Here is a 23,359-nt window from a genome sequence, read left to right as displayed (position 1 = left end):
CTGCGTGACGGGGTGAGGTTGTGTGTGTGACGGAACATACGAGCCTTGTCAGACGGTGGAGGCTGGGCTGTTCTCTCCACGCTCCTCTGTCAGCCAGACGTTTTGGCTGTCGGGATGTGAGGACAGGATTTGTGTCGGGTCTTCCACAGAGCTGCAGACCCGAGGCCGGATCCCCCACAGTGCACTATTTCCTGACTGCCTGACGCCGGTTCCTTCACCTCCCAGGCCGTGGGCTGTTTGCTGTTTGGGCGATTCATATTTTGGTCATGGATGTGAATCCAGCGCCTCAGTGAGACGGTGTTGTTTTGTCTCTGGAGTCCACGGACTGCTCCGCCATGGCGCTCGGGGCCGGGCGCTCAGCCATCCTGCGCTCTCTGAACCACGCTTCCAAATTCTCCGTTTCACTTCTGCTGGTCACAGAAAGGGAAAACTCTGAATATTCATCACTAAAACCAAAGCGTGAATTAGATTGAGTTTATTTTTAGGTTTCACCCCTTCAGTTTAAATCTTTTGGTCGGTGAAACGTCCGTTCCAGCTCGGTGTGTGGAGAAGCTCTGCTTCAGGGTTGTTGGCTGCTGCAGCTGTCCAGCTTCGTTCTGACTCCGCTGCAGGTTTGTGACGAGCTGGGTTTGGTTCTCTGTTCTGTTCTGGGGTTTGAGGTGCGCCGCCGCCTGCTTTCCTCTGGCCAGTTTCTTTCTCACGACCTGCGGGCGATGCTGTAGTAATGCTTCCAGAGCGCCTCCCCCGCCGGCCAGCCTCCCCCCTCCGGGGGTTCTGAGGCGGTGAAGCTGCTCTTCACTGGTGGGTCGTAGTCAAAGGTCAGTGCTGCTCTCTACACTTCTGCCACTTCTCCTCCTCATCCTCTGGTTTTGGTGGTTTTACGTTCAGTATTTTAAATTAACAAAAAGATGTTTTTACTGTGTTGCGTCTGCAGCTCCTTGACTTCCTTGAAAATGTGTGTGTGTGTGTAGACGAAGAGCTATTTTAAAACTGAATAAATAGAGCGTTATTTAATGACCCGAGGCCTGGCGTTTCTCTGCTCCTACGAAGCTGACACTTGGTTCCAGCAGGGAAAACAGAGGGCATGCTGGGAACTCTGGCAGTCCCTTAAACATCTTCAATACCTATCAAACTGACACTTACTTTGGTGTTGTCAAACTTCAGGTCTGTGGGCCAAAACTGGCCTTGCAAGAAGCTTCAGTCCGGCCCAGCAAACAACGAAGAAAAGTGGAAAACTGAAAGAAAAAATATCACTGGGACCCGAGCTGAGCTAACTAGCATTAGCCTTAAAGCCATGCTGTCAGGGAACAATACCCAGAATGCAGCAGGAACAGGAGAGGTTTGGTTGACATTTCTTTGGGTTTTGTGTCTTTATAATCAGCTTTATGTTTGGTTTAGTTGAAAATATGACTGTTCTGTGACTGCTCTCATCATTTGCTTCACAATCATGAACAACCTTAAAATTTAAAGTTCGTTGCGGCCCACCCAAGATGAAGCTGGGCTTTCATTCAGCGCCTCAGCCGAGATGACTTCAACAGCGCCATCGTGGGACCGCTTTCAGATGACAACAGGCTGACTTTTCAGAATCGTTGCTGTTTAAACGCCGAACGTTTCTGAAACAAACCCGTAAAAGCCGAGTGTTTCAGCTGCAACGTGTCAAACCTGTCTCCGTCCTGCTCAGGAGCCAGCTGCTGCTACCATGTCACCAAACCCCTGTTTACAGCCAGCCGGAGCGCTCTGGAAACCACTTCGAGGCCAAATAATTCTCATTTCACATCAATGAATCCTATTAAAACTCCAATTCATTAGTCCATTAGCACTGCTTTCCTGAGCTTTTATTTTGAAATACTGACACTCTTCATTGTTTCTGAAGCCTGGTGGAGTATCCTCTGCCCCGGGTGCCCCAGTCTATTATCCTGCAGCCAAGCAGTCTAGACTGGTGGCTGCGGTGAACAATGTGGCCTGCGCGCGGGGTCAGAGGTCGCACCGGGACACCTGCCACGAGGGGGACATCTGGAGCTCACATGAAGGGGACAATGAGGCTGTGCAGCAATGCGGCGTCAGCTGTATGCTAATGCGCCGCTCTGTGGTGAGCGGCGGGGCAGATCGTAGCGATGCCGGAGGCTTCTGAAAAACCAAGCGTTGAACGACCTCACATGAAGAGCGAAGGAGGCGTCAGACCACGGCTCCCCTCGTCAGCTGTTCTCCAGACCCGGACTCGTTTCCACCGCATCTGCAGCGAGACGTGGGGCTCACGGGTCAGAGAAGTCTCACCCTCAAGTTGATCTGAATGAGTGGACCGTCTGTTAAAGCCTGAAGAGCTGGCGGTTAGCATGGTGGGCTTTTGTCACGAAACCACACTATAGAGACACGCGCGCACACACACACACACACACACACACACACACACACACTGTTTGTTCTAAGCACCATTGTTAGTGTGTTTTTGTGTTGGTTTGTGTCTGCTCCTCTAAAAATAAATAAAAAAATGTTTTCTTTAAGAGTTCAGTGTTTTGACCAGACTGGAGCCTTGTGCAGACCAGTTTTGATGCATGGGCCTTATGTTTGACACCCACTGAAACTGATCCACACTCAGAGTGGCTGTACCGAGACAGGGACTGCTGCAGGCGGACGGACTGAACCCGTCTGTCTGAGTGGACAGAATGGACTCCGCCCAGGACTTCCTCCACCGGGGTGTGAATGTGTGAGTGAATGGGTGAATGGGTGAATGCAGTGTAAACAATATGTAAGTGTAGTCCATTTACCATTCCTGCACGGCGCCCGGTGGCTACGTCAGCAGCAGGCCCAGCGAGGGACGGCTTCACCCAGTCTGGCTCCAAAACACCAACTGATGGAGGTGGTGCTCACTACACCCTCCTCCACACTACACCCTCCTCCACACTACACCCTCCACACTACACCCACCCTCCACACTACACCCTCCACACTACACCCTCCACACTACACCCACCCTCCACACTACACCACCCTCCACACTACACCCTCCCTCCACACTACACCCTCCTCCACACTACACCCTCCACACTACACCACCCTCCACACTACACCCTCCCTCCACACTACACCCTCCTCCACACTACACCCTCCACACTACACCCTCCTCCACACTACACCCTCCACACTACACCCTCCTCCACACTACACTCTCCTCCACACTACACCCTCCACACTACACCCTCCTCCACACTACACTCTCCTCCACACTACACCCTCCTCCACACTACACCCTCCACACTACACCCTCCTCCACACTACACCCTCCACACTACACCCTCCTCCACACTACACTCTCCTCCACACTACACCCTCCACACTACACCCTCCTCCACACTACACTCTCCTCCACACTACACTCTCCTCCACACTACACCCTCCACACTACACCCTCCTCCACACTACACTCTCCTCCACACTACACTCTCCTCCACACTACACCCTCCTCCACACTACACCCTCCTCCACACTACACCCACCCTCCACACTACACCCTCCTCCACACTACACCCTCCTCCACACTACACCCTCCACACTACACCCCACACCTCCCTGCACCCTTAAAGCGATACTTCAACATTTTGGCAAATTGGCCCATTTAGCGCAACTCCTCAGTCATCAGAACAGCAGACTGACTGTTTCTGTGAGGGCGAGCTGTTGTTTATTCAGAGGTGAGTCGGGGAAGGTTTTCAGGACGGACACAATGGAAGTGGATGGTATTTTTGTTCCCCCTCGTCAAACTCCTCAAATACACAATCCAACAACCCCAGAACACTTTGGTGGACACGTTATAATCCACACATTCACTACGCTGTGGAACACCAACAAATCATATTGTAGCGTTACGACACTGAAGCAAATACTGGGAACTACTTTTTCTTTTGAAATCACTACGCCCAGACGCCATGTTTAGTAAGTAGTTCCGTCTTAGCAATCTTCACATAAACAACTCAATCTGGTCATTCTGCACTAATATTTCACAGCGTAGTGAATGTGCAGATCTAAATAACTTCTGAAGGACTCCGAGCTGCACCATGAGTGAGTGTATGAGTGTGACACACCGAGAAATAAGGTCCAGGTGTCAAAAAACCGGAGTTGCCCTTTAAATCATCATTTAATTCCTGAAAAGAAGCAGCAGTGTTCTGTACAAGACATCCCTCCATCATCCCTCCGTCTATTATCCCTCCATCCTCCCCTCCCTGAATCCATCCATCCATCATCCCTCCCTCCTTCATCCTTTCCTCTCTCCATCCATCCATCATTGTTCCATCATCCCTCCATCCCTCCCTCCATCATCCTTTCCTCTCTCCATCCATCCATCATTGTTCCATCATCCCTCCATCCCTCCCTCCATCATCCTTTCCTGCATTCTTCCCTCTCTCCATCTGTCATGGTTCCATCCTCTCTACCTCCCTCCATCCTCCTTCCATCCCTCCCTCATCCTTTCCTCCATTCTTCCCTCTCTCCAGCCATCATGGTTCCATCCTCCCTCCCTCCCTCCATCTTCTCTCCATCCTCTCTCCCTCCCTCTATCCTCCCTCATCCCTCCCTCCATCCTCCATTCCTCCCTCCATCCCTCCCTCTATCTTCTTTCCATCCTCTCTCCCTCATCCATCATCCATCCCTCCCTCCATCTTCTCTCCATCCTCTCTCCCTCCCTCTATCCTCCCTCCATCCCTCCCTCTATCTTCTTTCCATCCTCTCTCCCTCCATCCTCCTTCCATCCCTCCCTGCATCATCCTTTCCTCCATTCTTCCCTCTCTCCAGCCATCATGGTTCCATCCTCCCTCCCTCCCTCCATCTTCTCTCTATCCTCTCTCCCTCCCTCTATCCTCCCTCATCCCTCCCTCCATCCTCCATTCCTCCCTCCATCCTCCCTCCATCCCTCCCTCTATCTTCTCTCCATCCTCCCTCCCTCTATCTTCTCTCCATCCTCTCTCCCTCCCTCCATCCTCCCTCCATCCCTCCCTCTATCTTCTCTCCATCCTCTCTCCCTCATCCATCATCCATCCCTCCCTCCACCCCTCCCTCTATCTTCTCTCCATCCTCCCTCCCTCCCTCCCTCCACCCCTCCCTCCATCTTCTCTCCATCCTCTCTCCCTCCCTCCATCCTCCCTCCATCCCTCCCTCCATCTTCTCTCCATCCTCTCTCCCTCCCTCCATCTTCTCTCCATCCTCTCTCCCTCCCTCCATCCTCCCTCCACCCCTCCCTCTATCTTCTCTCCATCCTCCCTCCCTCCCTCCATCCACCCTCCCTCTATCTTCTCTCCATCCTCCCTCCCTCCCTCCATCTTCTCTCCATCCTCTCTCCCTCCCTCCATCCTCCCTCCATCCCTCCCTCTATCTTCTCTCCATCCTCCCTCCCTCCATCTTCTCTCCATCCTCCCTCCCTCTATCTTCTCTCCATCCTCTCTCCCTCCCTCCATCCTCCCTCCATCCCTCCCTCCATCTTCTCTCCATCCTCTCTCCCTCCCTCTATCCTCCCTCCATCCCTCCCTCTACCTTCTCTCCATCCTCTCTCCCTCCCTCCCTCCTCCCTCCATCTGGTCAGAGCCGCGGGACATTTCCCGCCCTGCCTCGTGCAGGGTCTCGTCACTCAGACCTGGTCTCGGTGAATCCGTCACTTCTGAGGACCTCACATGATCTCCAGGCTGACGCCGTAACGGGGCGGGGCGTCCGCGCCTGGCCCGCCCCTGCGCTCTCCCCATTGGCTGAGCTCCCGCTCGGTCCGGGCCGCTGATTGGCTGGCGGCCGCGTGTGTGTGCGGCAGCAGCCGGTCGTCGGTTGGCAGCTGATCATTTCCATGGACCATCTGTCGGACCGGCTGCCACAACAAAGGAGCGGGACCCGGGATGGTTCTGGTTCACGTGGGATACCTGGTTCTGCCCGTCTTCAGCTCGGTCCGGAACAGAGGTACGAGCCGCTCGCCCTTCCCGCCGCCTCTCTCTCTTTACCGGAGCGCTGAGCAGAGCGGACACCTGCTAGCTGAACCACGCTGCTAGCCCCGCCAGAGCCCCCCCATCCAGCCCCCATCCAGCCCCCATCCAGACCCCATCCAGACCCCATCCAGCCCCCATCCAGACCCCATCCAGCCCCCAACCAGCCCCCATCCAGACCCCATCCAGCCCCCATCCAGCCCCCATCCAGCCCCCATCCAGACCCCATCCAGACCCCATCCAGACCCCATCCAGACCCCATCCAGCTCCACATCCAGACCCCCCATCCAGCCCATCCAGCCCATGTCCAGCCCCACACCACCCAGGATAACCCCCCCCTGCAGCTTCTCTCACAGTAAATGAAATTACACCCACAGCTTGTAATTCTTCTTCTTTTTTAACAAGAACATGGACTAGTCCTCAGTGCATCGGTGCAGGTGCGGCAGCAGGCGGTCTGAGCTGGTTCTGTACCTACAGCAGTGGTAAAGTGACAGACAGGCGCCTCGCCGTGGCACCAGTGACTTCATTCTGCTTTATCTGTTCTTCTTCCTGTTCCGTAGCGCCGAGGCTGGCTCCGCATTCCGCATCTCTCAGACCTTTGTCCCTCATTGTGTAGCTACTGATCATCTGCTGCTGTCTGCCGCCGCCGCCTGTCTCCCTGCAGCTCGCTGTATTGTCAACCCTTCTTCCTCATTTCCTTTCCATGCGAAGACGACGCTGGCATTAGAGCAACCCCGAGCTCGCGCTCATAGCGTGTCCCGGTGCAGCAGACAGCAGGGGGTCTGGACGGACTGGCATGGTGCTGCTCAGTGACCCGTTGTGGTGTGTAAAGACTGGACGGCTCGTCGTGGTCCTCCCAGTCCCTGTGGATAGACGACGTTCTGCTGTGAAGTCTCTGTAAAGTGGATACATTGAACCCCGGTTCGATTCCAGCCAGGCTCAGTCGAGCTCCTCCCACATGTGATCCCAGTCACTGGAATTAGGGCGGGAGTTGCTCCTCATTTCGCTCCTTTCGCCCCGGATGGTCCTCTGCTCGTCTTCATGTTGAATTGATCGCACTAAAAGAAATCGATAAAGGCCAAAGCGCCTCCCGCCTCCCGGCCCTGCTCCGGTCGGTCCTCAGCTCCTCCGGAATGCTGTCCACTCTGCAGGGATGTTGCTCCTGCTCTGCTGTAGAAATCCTTCTGGATTCAAAATGTCTTTATTCTTTGGTTGTGGTTTCCTGCCTCATGTTCTTGTGTCAGAGTGGTAATGCACGGTCGTTTTTTGAAACGCTTTGGCGTGTGCAGACTCCGATGTACAGTTTGTAAGCAGACTTCCACTGGCCGGATGCTGCTTCTGTTCTGTCAGCCTGAGAGAGCATGTCAGGCCTGTGTGTGCATGGTGTTATTCTGCTTACATTCCCTTTATTATCACTCACTGCCACTCATACTAATATTTTCCAATAAAGACTAGTTTTCTCCTTAACCCTCAGTGTGCTTTTTGCTGATCTCCCATGTGTCCTCCCTCCTCCCTCCTCCCTCCTCCCTCCTCCCTCCTCCCTCCTCCCTCCTCCCTCCACATCGTCTGCTCTCATTTCTCACAGTTTCCTGCTTTACCTCCCAGTTCAGGCCAAACTGTCCTGTTAATGAGGGGCGCACTGATACCGATGCCGATACCGGGTCTGATTCTAGAAAAAGCTCCACAGCGGCGAGCAGCGTTGGCGGCGTGGCCTGGCAGGAGACGAGAGAGGACGAGCCTCGTCACAGAGCATGACGAAGCTCAAGGCTGACTGATGCTCCGGACCAGCTCTCAGCCCAACAATAATAACTTAACAAAAAATCTTCCTGAAATGACAAAAAATAGCTAAACCCAACAGAAACAGGACAGGTGCCAAAAACCAAGTGAAATGAAGAGAATGAACGAGAGGAACGAGCCTGGAGATGGGGAAGCTGCACAGCTGCGTTTACAAAATGCTCAAGCAGTCACAATTGTTGGAAAGATGCTGTAAAAACGGAGAATCTGCTGAAACCAGAAAAAAAACAGCTGAAATAGTCTAAATGATTTCCATTCTAAACTGTGATTGAAACATCTTGAGTGTCTTTCTGATGAGGGCTGTTGAAGCCTGGATTTGAAGGAGGAGTGGTTTGTTGGGACGGACCGCGGCGCCGGCCCGGGGCTGAGGCTGCAGGCGTCTTTTCCAGCCTGGTATCGGTGCGTCCCTCCGCTTCATCCAGGAAACAAACACCAGCATGGTTCTGCTCCTGACTGTCATCTCCCAGTCCAGACCCCGGACCCCCAGGCCCCCCCCGGACCCCCTGGACCCTCCACCTCACTCATTGGAGTTCACTGGTGTTAGCGTCCTGAGCTGTGGTAGAGTCAGGGATCTGGCAGGTTAGGTCAGTGAAATATTTGGAAATACACATTTTATTTGCTAATCCAGGAGACTTGACAGCAGGGATGCAAACAATGAATCAATTATCGATTAACTGTCGATAAGAAATGACTCGATTAAAATAAATTACTTGCAATTAATTGCGTTTTGAACCTGTAATTCCCTGCACGCCCACATGAGGGCGCGCTTGACGCCAGACGTCCTTGACACATGCGTGAACACGGAAGAAGCCGGCGTCTGCTAAGGACTTAACTGTTGCTGCAATATTGGACTTCACCAAGAGAGGCAGCAATGTGCCGCGAGGCACCGAGTCTGCCTTCAATTAGAAGAAGAAGCAACAAGACAGATGAGAAGCGGCGAGCTGGCAGGATGGAGGCGGAGACGGAGTTCGGTATGGAGCCACTTTCAGTTGGTTCATGACGACAAAGACGCCGAATGCACAATCTGTGGAAGTATTTTAAAGTACAAATTCTCCAAATTATCACCTCAATACGTGACATTCAGCCGAGCTGCGAGGAGCGAGGAGCTGTCAGTCACCGCAGCGTCGGGACGGCGAGTGACTCCAGGAGGGCAGAGGGCATTATGGGACATGGTCACTGCAGACATGCTGCCAGTACATGTGGTTGAGGGACAGGGGTATAGAGGGGCTATAAAGTGCTCATATTTTTAAACAAAAATAGAGAAGTCTCACACTTTGCAGTGAGGACCACCATGGATGGATGTTTTAGTTCGGTTTGTGGACACATCCGTTAGTCGTTTACAGGCAGCCTGTGTTTTAATGCAAAGGAGGATTATAAATGGTGCTAATAGTCCAGTTGTGACTTAATTTCTTTTCAGAATTTATGTATTTTATTATACTGCTAAATAAGAGACAGTGCACTTACTTATTTTCATGTTTCAAATAGCCTTAAAATAGCCTTGTTCCATTTGTGAATGTGTTGTTTGCCGCTGTTAAGAATAAATCTTTTGTTAAGGAATATGATTTGCACTTCAGCACGCCACAGTCCAGTCTGTGGTTCTCAGTGTGTGGTGGGGTTATCGCTCACTGCTGGATGCAGGGAGACTCAGAAACGACGTGGAGGACCGAATCTCCTCCAGCTGAACAGGAAACAGCATGGAACCAGGACGTTCACTGGAGTGTGTCTTCAGTCTCTTCTCCACTGTCATCACCATGTCTGACATTTAAAGACACGACGACAGACATGACGAATGTCCCTGTAGTTCAGGGATGTTAAACATGAGGCCTGTGGGCCAAAAAACGGGCTCGCAAGAGGCTCCAGTCTGGCCCAACAAACCACCAAGCAAACTGTAAACATTTCAAATTCCTGATGTGTGTTGAACAGAACCAAACACTGACAGAACCCCAACAGAAACCTGACAGAACCTCAACAGAACCCGGACCAAACCCTGACAGAACCCCAACAGAAACCTGACAGAACCCCAACAGAACCCGGACCAAACCCTGACAGAACCCCAACAGAAACCTGACAGAACCCCAACAGAACCCGGACCAAACCCTGACAGAACCCCAACAGAAACCTGACAGAACCCCAACAGAAACCTGACAGAACCCCAACAGAACCCGGACCAAACCCTGACAGAACCCCAACAGAACCCGGACCAAACCCTGACAGAACCCCAACAGAAACCTGACAGAACCCCAACAGAACCCGGACCAAACCCTGACAGAACCCCAACAGAAACCTGACAGAACCCCAACAGAACCCTGACAGAACCCCAACAGAACCCGGACCAAACCCTGACAGAACCCCAACAGAAACCTGACAGAACCTCAACAGAACCCGGACCAAACCCTGACAGAACCCCAACAGAACCCGGACAAAAACCCTGACAGAACCCCAACAGAACCTTGACAGAAGTCTTGGTCTGGCAGGTTGGGGGTCGGGCACTGGAGCCCCAGCAGTTCTGACCTTTGACTTCTCCCGGTGTGGGCGGCCCCACTGGTGGAGTTTCCCATGATGCTCAGTGCCATATCTCCCATGTCGTTTGAAACAAGCTGGGAGTTGTGTCTGTTTGTATGTGTGTGTGTGCGTGTACTCCTGGGTGTCTGTGTTTGAGCGTGTGCACGTGAGTGATGGTAAGGTTTTGTTTTTATACTGTTCAGCACTTTGAGTTGTTTTTTCATGAATATTGAAAAGTGCTGTATAAATAAAGACCGATTGATCGGTTGGTTGGTTGTGTACTGTTGTGTGGTGTGGTGTAGTGCTGTGTACTTTTGTGTAGTGTGGTGTCGTGTTGTGTAGTTTTGTGTCGTGTTGTGTAGTTTTGTGTCGTGTTGTGTAGTGTTGCGTAGTGTGGTGTCGTGTTGCGTAGTGTGGTGTCGTGTTGTGTCGTGTTGTGTACTGTGGTGTCATGTTGTGTAGTGTGGTGTAATGTGTAGTGTGGTGTAATGTTGTGTAGTGTGGTGTAATGTGTAGTGTGGTGTAATGTTGTGTAGTGTACTGTGGTGTTGTGTACTGTGGTGTCGTGTTGTGTAGTGCGGTGTAGTGTTGTGTAGTGTGGTGTAATGTTGTGTAGTGTACTGTGGTGTTGTGTAATTTGGTGTTGTGTAGTGTTGTGTAGTGTTGCGTAGTGTGGTGTTGTGTTGTGTAGTTTTGTGTCGTGTTGCGTAGTGTGGTGTTGTGTTGTGTAATGTTGTGTCGTGTTGTCATGTTGCGTAGTGTGGTGTCGTGTTGTGTAGTGTTGTGTCGTGTTGCGTAGTGTGGTGCCGTGTTGTGTCATGTTGTGTAGTGTTGTGTAGTGTGGTGTCATGTTGTGTCGTGTTGCGTAGTGTGGTGTCGTGTTGTGTAGTAGTTTTGTGTCGTGTTGCGTAGTGTGGTGTCGTGTTGTGTAGTAGTTTTGTGTCGTGTTGCGTAGTGTGGTGTTGTGTTGTGTCGTGTTGTGTAGTGTGGTGTCGTGTTGTGTAGTGTGGTGTCGTGTTGCATAGTGTGGTGTCGTGTGGTGTCGTGTTGTGTAGTGTGGTGCTGTGTTGTGTCGTGTTGCATAGTGTGGTGTCGTGTGGTGTCGTGTTGTGTAGTGTGGTGCTGTGTTGTGTCGTGTTGCGTAGTGTGGTGCCGTGTGGTGTCGTGTTGTGTAGTGTGGTGCTGTGTTGTGTCGTGTTGCATAGTGTGGTGTCGTGTGGTGTCGTGTTGTGTAGTGTGGTGCTGTGTTGTGTCGTGTTGCGTAGTGTGGTGCCGTGTGGTGTCGTGTTGTGTAGTGTGGTGCTGTGTTGTGTCGTGTTGCATAGTGTGGTGTCGTGTGGTGTCGTGTTGTGTAGTGTGGTGCTGTGTTGTGTCGTGTTGCGTAGTGTGGTGCCGTGTGGTGTCGTGTTGTGTAGTTTTGTGTCGTGTTGTGTAGTGTTGTGTAGTGTGGTGTTGTGTAGTGTTGCGTAGTGTGGTGTCGTGTTGTGTAGTTTTGTGTCGTGTTGTGTAGTGTTGCGTAGTGTGGTGTCGTGTTGTGTAGTTTTGTGTCGTGTTGTGTAGTGTTGCGTAGTGTGGTGTCGTGTTGCGTAGTTTTGTGTAGTGTGGTGTCGTGTTGTGTAGTGTGGTGTCGTGTTGTGTAGTTTTGCGTCGTGTGGTGTCGTGTCGTGTAGTGTGGTGCCGTGTTGTGTAGTTTTGTGTCGTGTTGCGTCGTGTGGTGTCGTGTCGTGTAGTGTGGTGCCGTGTTGTGTAGTTTTGTGTCGTGTTGCGTCGTGTGGTGTGGTGTTGTGTAGTGTGGTGCCGTGTTGTGTAGTTTTGTGTCGTGTTGCGTCGTGTGGTGTGGTGTTGTGTAGTGTGGTGCCGTGTTGTGTAGTTTTGTGTCGTGTTGCGTCGTGTGGTGTGGTGTCGTGTAGTGTGGTGCCGTGTTGTGTAGTTTTGTGTAGTGTGGTGTCGTGTTGTGTAGTGTGGTGTCGTGTTGTGTAGTTTTGCGTCGTGTGGTGTCGTGTCGTGTAGTGTGGTGTCGTGTTGTGTAGTTTTGTGTAGTTTTGCGTCGTGTGGTGTGGTGTTGTGTAGTGTGGTGCCGTGTTGTGTAGTTTTGTGTAGTGTTGCGTCGTGTGGTGTGGTGTTGTGTAGTGTGGTGCCGTGTTGTGTAGTTTTGTGTAGCGTGGTGTCGTGTTGCGTCGTGTGGTGTCGTGTTGTGTAGTTTTGTGTCGTGTTGCGTCGTGTGGTGTGGTGTCGTGTAGTGTGGTGCCGTGTTGTGTAGTTTTGTGTAGTGTGGTGTCGTGTTGTGTCGTGTTGCGTCGTGTGGTGTTGCGTTGTGTAGTGTGGTGTCGTGTTGTGTAGTTTTGTGTCGTGTTGCGTCGTGTGGTGTGGTGTCGTGTAGTGTGGTGCCGTGTTGTGTAGTTTTGTGTAGTGTGGTGTCGTGTTGTGTCGTGTTGCGTCGTGTGGTGTTGCGTTGTGTAGTGTGGTGTCGTGTTGTGTAGTTTTGTGTCGTGTTGCGTCGTGTGGTGTCGTGTCGTGTAGTGTGGTGCCGTGTTGTGTAGTGTGGTGCCGTGTTGTGTAGTTTTGTGTAGTGTTGCGTCGTGTGGTGTGGTGTCGTGTAGTGTGGTGCCGTGTTGTGTAGTTTTGTGTCGTGTTGCGTCGTGTGGTGTGGTGTTGTGTAGTGTGGTGCCGTGTTGTGTAGTTTTGTGTAGCGTGGTGTCGTGTTGCGTTGCGGTGCTGGTTGCTGGCTCAGTTGTGCGTCCTCCCTGCAGGAGCTCACTTCTCCAGGCACCACCACAGCCATGCTGCCTCCTGCAGACTCGTCCAGCCGGGCGCTCCGCAGACGCCCGTCCCGGCCGAGTTCCCCCCGCAGACGGGCCCGGCCCCCCGGCGGCCCCCCCGGCGGCCCCCCCCCGGCGGCGCTGGCCCCGCCCCCCCAGCTCCTACCTCAGGCCTTGCAGCAGCAGTACCTCGTCCAGCGGCAGCTGCTGGAGGCGCAGCGCCGCAGGGCGCCCCCCCAGCCCAGGTAGGACCGCCCCCCGTCACACCGGCCAGCAGACACTCTGCATAAACCGTCCCTGTCTCCGGTCGGAGGGGGTCGCAGGGGTCAGGAGGTCAGGGGTTCCTGCTGCTACAACAGTAAATTCCCTGTGTGAAGCTGCTGCTTTTGGCTTGTTTACATCGTCGGCCCTGAACCCAGAGGAAGCTGGTTTGTTCTGAGCTCCGAGTTCCGCTGAAGGCCCAGATCATCCAGACTCACAGAGCAACGCTTTGTTCTCAAACCGATTGCAGAAGAACACAGGATCGTATCGCTCTGAGCCCTCACCGGCTGCGCTCAGGATACGAGTTCTCCAGCCCTCCCCACCTGCCCCAGCCCATGAGCCAGCAGCCCCGGTACCTGGCCGAAGGCACCGACTGGTGAGTCTCCGCCCACTCCCAGACAAAACACCTCCCGTTCTGAAAAGACGGATCCTCACACCAAAACCTTCAGGAGACCCTCTCCGTCCACTAGCTGGTGCTGTTGGTTGTTTCTGTGATGAAACCACAGAGAACACAACAATAACTCTAACGCTAACACTGGAGAACACGGAGAACAACACACTCTAAACACGGAGAACACGGAGAACAACACACTCTACACACTGGAGAACAACACACTCTAAACACTGGAGAACAACACACTCTAAACACTGGAGAACAACACACTCTAAACACTGGAGAACAACACACTCTAAACACTGGAGAACAACACACTCTAAACACTGGAGAACAACACACTCTAAACACTGGAGAACAACACACTCTAAACACTGGAGAACAACACACTCTAAACACTGGAGAACAACACACTCTAAACACTGGAGAACAACACACTCTAAACACTGGAGAACAACACACTCTAAACACTGGAGAACAACACACTCTAAACACTGGAGAACAACACACTCTAAACACTGGAGAACAACACACTCTACACACTGGAGAACAACACACTCTAAACACTGGAGAACAACACACTCTAAACACTGGAGAACAACACACTCTAAACACTGGAGAACAACACACTCTAAACACTGGAGAACAACACACTCTAAACACTGGAGAACAACACACTCTAAACACTGGAGAACAACACACTCTAAACACTGGAGAACAACACACTCTAAACACTGGAGAACAACACACTCTAAACACTGGAGAACAACACACTCCGTCCAGGTCCCCGTTACCACGGGAGAACTCGGTCATGTGGACAGGACAGCCAGTTGGCCTGTTGTTGCGGTGACTGTCGCCTCTTTGACGGCGGGCCTGTCCCCCTGCAGGGACCTCAGCGTGGACGCGGCGCCCCCCCAGCAGCACCAGCTGCAGTACCAGCAGTACCTGGCCTCTCCTCGGCTGCACCGCCTCCCCAGGACCGCCTCCTCCACACAGCCGGTGCGTCGGTCACACACTCGGCGGGTTTCATCCTCTGATCTCCTCTGCTCGCCTCACGCCAGTATCACCAGGATGCCGGCGCTGCCTTCCGGGTTTTGTTTCTACCTTTGCAGGGAAAATGGCTGCAGCCTTTTACAACACCGATATGACTCAGACCTCTGCTTTAGCAGGTTGTGCATGAAATCAGGAACTACCCGTACCCCCAGCTGCACCTGCTGGCCCTGCAGAGCCTGAATCCTTCCAGGACTGCCGCCGCTGTGAGGGAAAGCTACCAGGTAAAGCTCAGTCTCTGCGTCGTCTGTCCCGTCAGCAGGTGGTGGAGACATTTATTCAGTACATGTACTGACTGACCTGCAGGAGCTGCTGCAGCTGGAGGACCGGCTCCAGGGGAGCCGGGCCGCCGTCCAGACCACCATCGAGAGATTCACCTTCCCCCACAAATACAAGAAGGTAAGACCAGACGCAGCCAAGACCCGCCTCCCCGGAGCTGACGCTGCCCTCCACCAACAGAGGAAGCCCCTGCAGAGAGCCGCCCAGGAGGGGGAGGCGGACGTGGACGAGAAGTGCACCATCTGTCTGTCCCTGCTGGAGGACGGGGAGGACGTCAGGTTAGGAACAGAAAACTCTTACTGGTCCACTGAGCCTTTCAGGAAGTACTGGCAGAAGTCAGGCTTTGCTCAAAGGCCCTCGGTAAAGGCCTTAGTGCAGGCCACAGGGGCGATGTTAAAGCCTCCGTCAATACCCACTGCTCCATTTACATTTCTTCGAACGTGAAGATCCTTTATTTCTACTAACCCCCTGTCTCTCTCTCTCTCTCTCTCTCTCTCCCCCCCCCCCCCTCCCCCCAGGAGATTACCCTGCATGCACCTCTTCCACAAGGGCTGTGTGGACCAATGGCTGGCCACCAGCAGGAAGTGCCCGATCTGTAGGGTCGACATCGAGACCCAGCTGAGCCCCGACAGCTGATGAGCTCTGAGCCAGTCCGGCTCCACCACCTCCACCCTCCACCCTCCTCCACCCTCCTCCACCCTCCTCCACCCTCCTCCACCACCTCCCTCCTCCCTCCACCCTCCTCCTCCCTCCACCACCACCTCCCTCCACCACCTCCCTCCTCCACCCTCCTCCACCACCTCCCTCCTCCCTCCACACCTCCCTCCACCCTCCTCCCTCCTCCTCCCTCCTCCTCCCTCCTCCCTCCTCCACCCTCCTCCCTCCTCCTCCCTCCTCCACCCTCCTCCCTCCTCCTCCCCCCTCCACCCTCCTCCTCCACCCCTCCTGTCGGGAGCCGTGCCAAATGTCTCCAGACCTCCTGACTCCACGCTGTACTGAGCCAAGCCGGACCGCCGGCCCGCCAAGAGGCGGCGCGGCGCTCTCTTGGCGTAGAAGCACATCCGCCCGGACGCCAGGGACCCAAAACACACTCACAGGGTTTACTGTAGCTGCTCGTCAGTGTTGCTGTTGCTGTGCTGGCGTCGTACTGTAGGGCAACCCGGTGTAGCCTGTGCGCAAAGCCATGACCCAATGTCCTGTGCCGCCATGTTTACCTGAAGATCATTTGTGGTCGTAGTAGATTAGAAGCAACCAACAAGCGAGGGTCCGCCATGCCGCATCGCACAACATCGCATCACGCCACGCCGCATCGCACAACATGGCTTCACGCCACGCCGCATCGCACAACATGGCTTCACGCCACGCCGCATCGCACAACATCGCTTCACGCCACGCCGCATCGCACAACATCGCTTCACGCCACGCCGCATCGCACAACATCGCTTCACGTCTTAGGAAGTGTTTTGCCAAAATGAATTTTGGAACTTTGTATCTGCACACCTTCGTGAATGTGTGTTTGTGTGTGTGTGTGTGTGTGTGTGTGTGTGTGCGTGTGTGTGTGTGTGTGTGTGTGTGTGTGTGTGTGTGTGTTGGAGGCTCGTTCATTTCAGTCCAGGTTCCTAACATGGCCACTGGAGCGCTCAAACAACAGAAGGCTGAGGACAGAACACTCGCTGCTCTGGGGGGCACGGGTGTGTGTGTGCGTGTGTGTGTGTGTGTGTGTGTGTGTGTGTGTGTGTTTCAGCTGTAGAGGAGCCGGCTGCTGTCAGACCTCCCTGCTGGTTGCTCTGCTGGTTGCCCTGCTGGTTGCCCTGCTGGTTGCTCTGCTGGTTGCTCTGCTGGTTGCCCTGCTGGTTGCCCTGCTGGTTGCCCTGCTGGTTGCTCTGCTGTGTGGCTCAAACATGTGTAAAGGTGGTGCGGTGGGGTGGAGTGCACACAGACAGCAGGCGCCGCTGCGGTGGCGACGCGTAGCCGGCGGTCAGGAGGCAGCAGGACTCCTGCTTCTGTTTCAGGCTGAGTGACCAGGCTCGGTCTGCATACACACCTTAGTTCTGTGGGAGTGGGACCAGGACCAGGAGAGTCTGGACTGGGACCAGGACCAGGACCAGGAGAGCCTGGACTGGGACCAGGACCAGGACCAGGACCAGGAGAGCCTGGACTGGGACCAGGACCAGGACCAGGAGAGCCTGGACTGGGACCAGGACCAGGACCAGGAGAGCCTGGACTGGGAGTCCTGACACTGGAGCAGAAGACTGCTCTGTGTGCAGCAGCAACATTTCAAAAGTTACTTTTTCCGCCGTTTGATTGGACGCTCCACTTTGAGAGGCAAATCCAAAACAGCGTTCTGCAGACAGGCTGCCACAGTACAGCTGTAGTTTAAAGTGTCACCAGAAAAGGCTGTTGGGTGAAGCTGCAGCTGCAGAGGCTGGTGTGAGAGGCAGACACACACCTCAGCAACCTGCACTGCTTTTACACGTCTGACACCAAACTAATATTACGTGTTGAAAACCACCTTTGTGGAGCAGGCAGCAGTCCTCCGCTGTTCCGTCTGACTGCCTCCCTCGCCGCCGCCGCCTCCCCCCCCTCTTCGCCGTGGTCGCTGTTGTCGTGGTGTGTTGTGTTGGTCGGTCACACCACATTCTGGGAGGGGGGCGCTGCAGGGTGCCTGTAGGACCCCTGCCGTCTGATGCACTGTGGTGTTGACACCGCCCCCTCCTGGCCTGGAGTTCACGCAGGGTGTTGTCCGTTGAGATGCCTTAAGTATTTAACAATCATAATTTATTACTAACTGTAGATATTGTGGGTATGTATTTAATTTTGTGTAGTTTTCCTTTCCTTTTGTTGGATGGGGTAACTGAACGTTATTTATTGAGAAATAACACAGAAAGGCTGAAAGAAACCCTGACCTCATCTGTTGGTGTTGCTCTGAGTGGGAGTGCTCTGCATGCAGCTGGACCTGAAGCACCGGAGCTGGCTGTGTGGCGTTCACTGTCCACCCCTCCACCCCTCCACCCCTCTGCCCCCCACCCCAGTGCCGGGGGTCCCGGCTACCCTCCGTCGTTACAGACTTCCTGATCTCTCCTGGGCTGCCATGTTGTGGACAAACTGCAATGAAGTGTTGTAGTGTTAGTTTGTGGCTCCTGTCTTTGGTTTGCACTCACGGCTTCAGTATGGGAATCCTCTCACTGGCAAGACAAAACAACAACAGAATTTAGGACGATTCAAGCTAACTGGCTTTTTTTTTGTTTTTTGCTTCCCACAATGCACTCTGGGTCTTAAAGTCCGTGTAAAGCTAAATCAGTCATTTTCTTCTAAACACCTTAAATAGGTCATAAATGTATTTCTTTACAACATAGAAAAGCCATTCCTCCATTAATGATTTAATTTTGGAGGTAGACTTCAGACTTTTTCCATCGCTTCTGTGTTCAGCATTTAATGGGCAGGTCAGAAATCAATTAATGAGATTGATTACATAAATTAATTAACGCCATTAACGCGTTATTTTTGACAGCCCTAATACTTAGCAATTTTTTTAATCATTCAAATTTGGCTCAGTGGTTAATGACACATGTTTATGCAGTGTGACAAAGTCATAACACAAATTTATTCCTGCTTTAGGTGGACTTTAATGACACATGCTCATGTCTTCTGTTCTTTTTCAGTTGGTAGACTTATGCATAACAAGTGCCTGGCTGTCAGCAGTAGGAGATATTTCCATATTAACAACAATCAATACACAAAGCCGCCATGCCTTACTGGCTGCAAACAGGTACCTGAGGGAGCCGCGACTGCACAGACATTGCTTTCCAAACTTCAACTTGATCTCTGCAAACCAGAACAAACTGGAAATAGTTCTGATCACATAGAGGCATGCTCCAGCCTGAGCTCTACGGCGCCTGCAGTCGTCCTCAGCGATGCCAGATGCCAGTAGACTGCGACGCTGCAGCCCGGGAGGATAGGACACATCCTCCGTCAGCTCCGTCAGCTCCGTCAGCAGCCGGCGGACAGGAGAGCAGTCCGGACTCTCTCTCTTATTAATGAGAATGATGGTCTGACAAAACTTCACGACAGTTGGTACAACACTGGAACCGGAAGCAGCCGCTCAGCCAGAGGCGTTCGGAGCGCCACGCTGATCAGTAGTTTAACTTCCAGCGCCCCGCAGGATACATGCTAACGTGTTAACGTCTGGCCGGTTCTCGCACTAACGCTGAGCGGGGAGCCGGACAGTCCACGCCCCGCGGTGGAGCCTTGGTCCGCTCTCCTGTAGATCAGGCTCTCTGGGCTTGATAGGGACGGCGCCGGCGCTGACGAGTGGCTGAAGCTCAGTGTTTGCACTAATCACTGAAAACAGTACTGGTGCAGCCATCACAGTCTTTTATTTATTTATTGAAGTTTCCTGTCCTTTTCCCATTGACGTCCTTTTCTCAAACTGTCCTGTTTCAGAGAAAGACGAGGATTTTAAAGCACAACCTTTTTTCTAGAAATGCATGTTTTTTCTCAGGTTTCGATAAAGTCTCAATGGTTTAATAGTTTATGGTGAAAATATACACAAACAATATTTAGAGAAAGATATTTGCTGCCGCTTGAATCTGAAAAAAAAAAAATCCCAAGAAGTGCCAGTGAAAGGTCGCCGCCATCCTCTACGGAGATCTGCTGTTCAGCCCACACTTTTCAAGGCGGGGCATTTTATCTGAAGATACAACTATTTATCATGAATATTAAAGCAATAGTGCGTTAATGGTGATGAGTGTGTCGGCAAAGAAATGTTATGGGCAAATGTTAGACTCACATTTGGTGGAATTTTCTACTTTATTTATTATTACTACTAATAGTGATCTGAAAAAGTTGCATTGCTAAACCCAAACTGTTCTGTTTGTTTTTTTCCATGGCTTGTAAATTATCCTTTTATATGTGCTCTTTTTTGTATTAAACTGGATAAAATGGAGGAAAAGCTTGTTCTGTGTGTTATATTTTAAGATGTCTTTTCTGGAGTCTGCCGGCTGCTCAGGGTTGCCCAGAAACGCTCCTACTCCATGGAATTTCACATCACGGGTAGTGAGAATGGCAGCAAACAGTTACGACGCCCTCCTGCAGACTTTTGAGAAGATCGCTGCAGATAAAAGCATGGATGATGATACACTAGATCGTGTCAAGGCTTTCTGATGAAACTGGAGGATTTCGACTTTGTGTTCATGTTGGACACATATGAGCAAATCTTCTCTGAGACTGATGTGTTTGACGTTGTCCAGCAGAGGGCGATGGATGTTCTGTTCTGCAAGAAAAGAAGGAGTGTCTTCTTGCTTTTGGCAAAGAGAAAAGGTCAGAGGGGGCTTTCCAGGTCTCACATCAGACCCACAAACTGAGCCGTCTGCCACAATTCCAGGAAGGGGCGCTCCAGAAATCTGTACATTCCCATCCGAGACCATCTCTCAGAGCAGATACCTCGACGGTTTGCACATTTGGAAAGCATGTGCTTGTTGGAATAAGTTAATCCAGAGAAATTTGCTGAGATGATAAAAAGAGGTAAACCAGAGCGTCCTGAAATGTTCTGGCCAGTTCTTTGATTCAGGCAGACTGAGGTCTGAACTTCAAGTCTGGTATTCAAACCAGGACTTGCAGGGCAGCAGGGGACAGCCGTGTGATTTCTTGCTGTTTCTGAAAGTCGTGGATCTGGACAGGGCAGTGCCGCAGCTGGACGAACTGTCGTCATCAGCAGACGACTGGCGCTCCGTCTGCAGAGGAGCGGCTCAAGTCCTCCACCCAGCACAACGGGCCGATCCAGCGGCCTCTCTGCTGGCCATGGAGAGGACACGGGTCCAGTCCCTGGAGAGACAGCTGGGTGGTCCGACAGGGTCACAGAACGGAGGGGAGCTTCCCCTCCGTGGAGGACCAGCAGCCACCACGCTGTACGCGGCGAGACATCCGTCTCTCCTCTGTGTGTGTACTGTCTTTGATGTGTGTGCCTCACAAATTGTGGTTCTTTTTGTTATTTGGCTCTCTTTTTTTTGTTCCTTTTATTGTGTTGTTTAGGCCAACTGTCTCTTGATTTTTTTGTTTTTCATTTTCTTTTTACCTCCGTCAGGAGGTTATGTAATCATGTCGGTTTGTTGGTTTGTCGGTTGGTTGGTTTGTTAGCAAGATTATGGAAAAAGTTATGGAAGAATTGCAATGAAACTTGGTGGAAAGGTGGGTCTTGGCCTAACTTAGAATCCATTAAATTTTGGTGATGATCCGGATCACTGTCTGGATACAGGAAGTTTTTAAAGGATTCTTTATCATTGAGAGATAGGGAGTCTTTCCCATGGTTGGCCAGGCCCGCCGACGGGGGGGAGAAACGCCTGGTTCACACAGGAAGCGCCGCTCACCGACTGTCAGATCGGCGCTCCTGTTCACCTCTCTGACGGTTCATACAGGAGGCGTGGCGGCTCGCGCCGTGGACCGCCAGTTGTAAAGCTGGACAGAGCAGATCGCACCAGACAGGAAGTCAGGGAACGGAAAATACGAGAGAATCCGGTCAATTTTCAAAATAAAATGAAGTAAAATAACATAAATTATGTTGCTTTTCGGTTTTCCTTTTCAGATAAACACACACACACACACACACACACACACACAGGGAGAGAGGGCGACAGAGAGAGGCGCCGCACGCTGCAGCGCTCCGCTCCGATCACACCCCGATCACAATGTTGTGTGATTATATCTGGTGTTCTTCTGGTTGTTGGTGACTGATCTGAGCTGTGGAGGAGGTCTGCCTCTCTGAGGGCCAATTTCTAGTTTTTCTTTACTATAGTATCTGCAAGTGTAGAGTTTTTATTGTTTTTTTTTCTTTTGGACAGGAACTATGGGCCCCCATAGGGTGTATTGTTCCCTGTGTTCTCCATTGGTGATGCTTAGAGTGTATCGTTCTAATTTTTTTGGTGGTTTCACATGAAACCAGTAAATGGGGATCAGTAAATAAGGCTGATTGTCGCTTGTTGAAAATGAAGTTTCAGTTTAGAAGCAAATCAAACAATGAGTTTGAGTCTTACAAAACGGTTTAATTGTTTAGAAAACTTTACTTATCAGAAATCCTTCAGAATATATCAAATGTATAAAGAATGGCACATTGGTTTTTCTGGACCTCAGAAGATCAATTCATCAGGATTACAGGACACAACATTCCATATCTAAAGACAGTACGAAGGGAAAGCTGGCTCCTCTTGTAAAAGTGTGTTTCTGAGCATTGTCAGAAGCACTCGTGACACCGAGTGGAGCTCCAGTCACAGAGGGAGGAAGCTTCAGTATTTTGGGTAGAGGACTCTGTGGATCTGTCCGTCGGCTCGCTTCCTGTCCAGCCACTTCCCACAGAGGAAGATGGTGGTGACGCCGTTGGCCGTGTTGGTGACCTCCACCCGGTCCAGCAGCCAGCCGGGGCTGAGGCCGGAGTTGTCGTGCTCCACGCGAACCTTCTGCAGCTCTCCCATATCCAGCATTTCCAGCAAGAAGCGGTCCGTCTGCTCACGCTCAAACAAGTTACGAAACTTCTGCCGCAGCTGGCGGCGGCCCGAGTCTCCGTTGGTGCCGTAGATGGTGATGAAGACGTCGGCGTCCGTCCCCGCGCCCTTCTCGTCGCCCGTGATGACAATGATCTCATACTTGACGGGCACCAGGCTCCGGGCTCTGCTGGCGAAGCTCTCCATGGTCTTTGAGCACTCGAAGGTCAAGAAGTCATCCCTCTTGGGAGAGAGCGGGACGAGGGCGTTGCAGCTGAAGATGTACCTGGAGGCGATGCGGCACAGAAAGAAAGGCGAGAATTTTAGATATAGTACAACTGAACGACTGCTGGAGACGGCTCACTGAGGAATGAACACTCACAACTTCCACTGCATTTTGGAGGTTGCTTACAAAATGACGGAGTTTGAACACACTGAGCGGCTCCCCAAGGACAACCTTCTGACTCTATGACTGTGTAAATGGATGAAAACACACATTTTTTGACACCTCGACCTAGTTTTTGAAGTAAATGCAAAGTTCAACTGTGTTTTGCATTCGTTTGGTTGAAAATGATGAAAAACCTCTACATACACAATGATTTGAAGATCAAAGGCAAAACCTTTGTCAGCTTTGACCATGGTGAAACACTAACAGTCACTGTGAAGGTTTGGAAAAAACCGCCACTTTCAGGCGGCGCACGCCCCCTTCCCTCAGCGTATCGCAGCGCTGGGATATGGGTACAGAATCCTGCTGGACCTGACAGGGGGACAGGAAGAGAACCAGAGTGAAGGAAGGAAACTAGTGAATAAGCACGCAAACAACAAAAAGACTGTCGAGAAGGAAGAGAGTGCAAAGATAAGAAGATCATACAATTAATATGGACACTCCAGACGACT

General features: G+C 52.0%; 2 protein-coding genes across 2 annotated transcripts in view; one reads left to right on the top strand and one right to left on the bottom strand.

Moving 5' to 3' along the window:
* Positions 1-5,850: 5,850 nt before the first annotated feature.
* Positions 5,851-15,646, top strand: LOC115382998 (E3 ubiquitin-protein ligase RNF165). The gene is given in 9 exon segments (XM_075410405.1): positions 5,851-5,928; positions 12,998-13,103; positions 13,105-13,251; positions 13,518-13,643; positions 14,549-14,660; positions 14,831-14,935; positions 15,018-15,110; positions 15,171-15,268; positions 15,509-15,646. Coding segments are annotated over 9 exon segments (966 nt in total). The 5' UTR covers positions 5,851-5,867; the 3' UTR covers positions 15,627-15,646.
* Positions 15,647-22,134: 6,488 nt separating this feature from the next.
* The window catches only part of loxhd1a (lipoxygenase homology PLAT domains 1a), an 80,865-nt gene continuing 79,640 nt past the window's right edge, over positions 22,135-23,359 (bottom strand). The window contains exon 42 of the mRNA XM_030084855.1: positions 22,135-22,748. Within this exon, the coding sequence (XP_029940715.1) occupies positions 22,268-22,748 (481 nt within the window). The 3' untranslated portion in view covers positions 22,135-22,267. The remainder of the gene's footprint in view (positions 22,749-23,359) is intronic.

This window comes from Salarias fasciatus (assembly GCF_902148845.1).
Source record: "Salarias fasciatus chromosome 7 unlocalized genomic scaffold, fSalaFa1.1 super_scaffold_4, whole genome shotgun sequence".
NCBI classification, from domain to species: Eukaryota; Metazoa; Chordata; class Actinopteri; order Blenniiformes; family Blenniidae; genus Salarias; species Salarias fasciatus.
The sequence above is the reverse complement of the archived record's forward strand: the minus strand, read 5'-3'. Positions and strand labels throughout refer to the sequence as shown.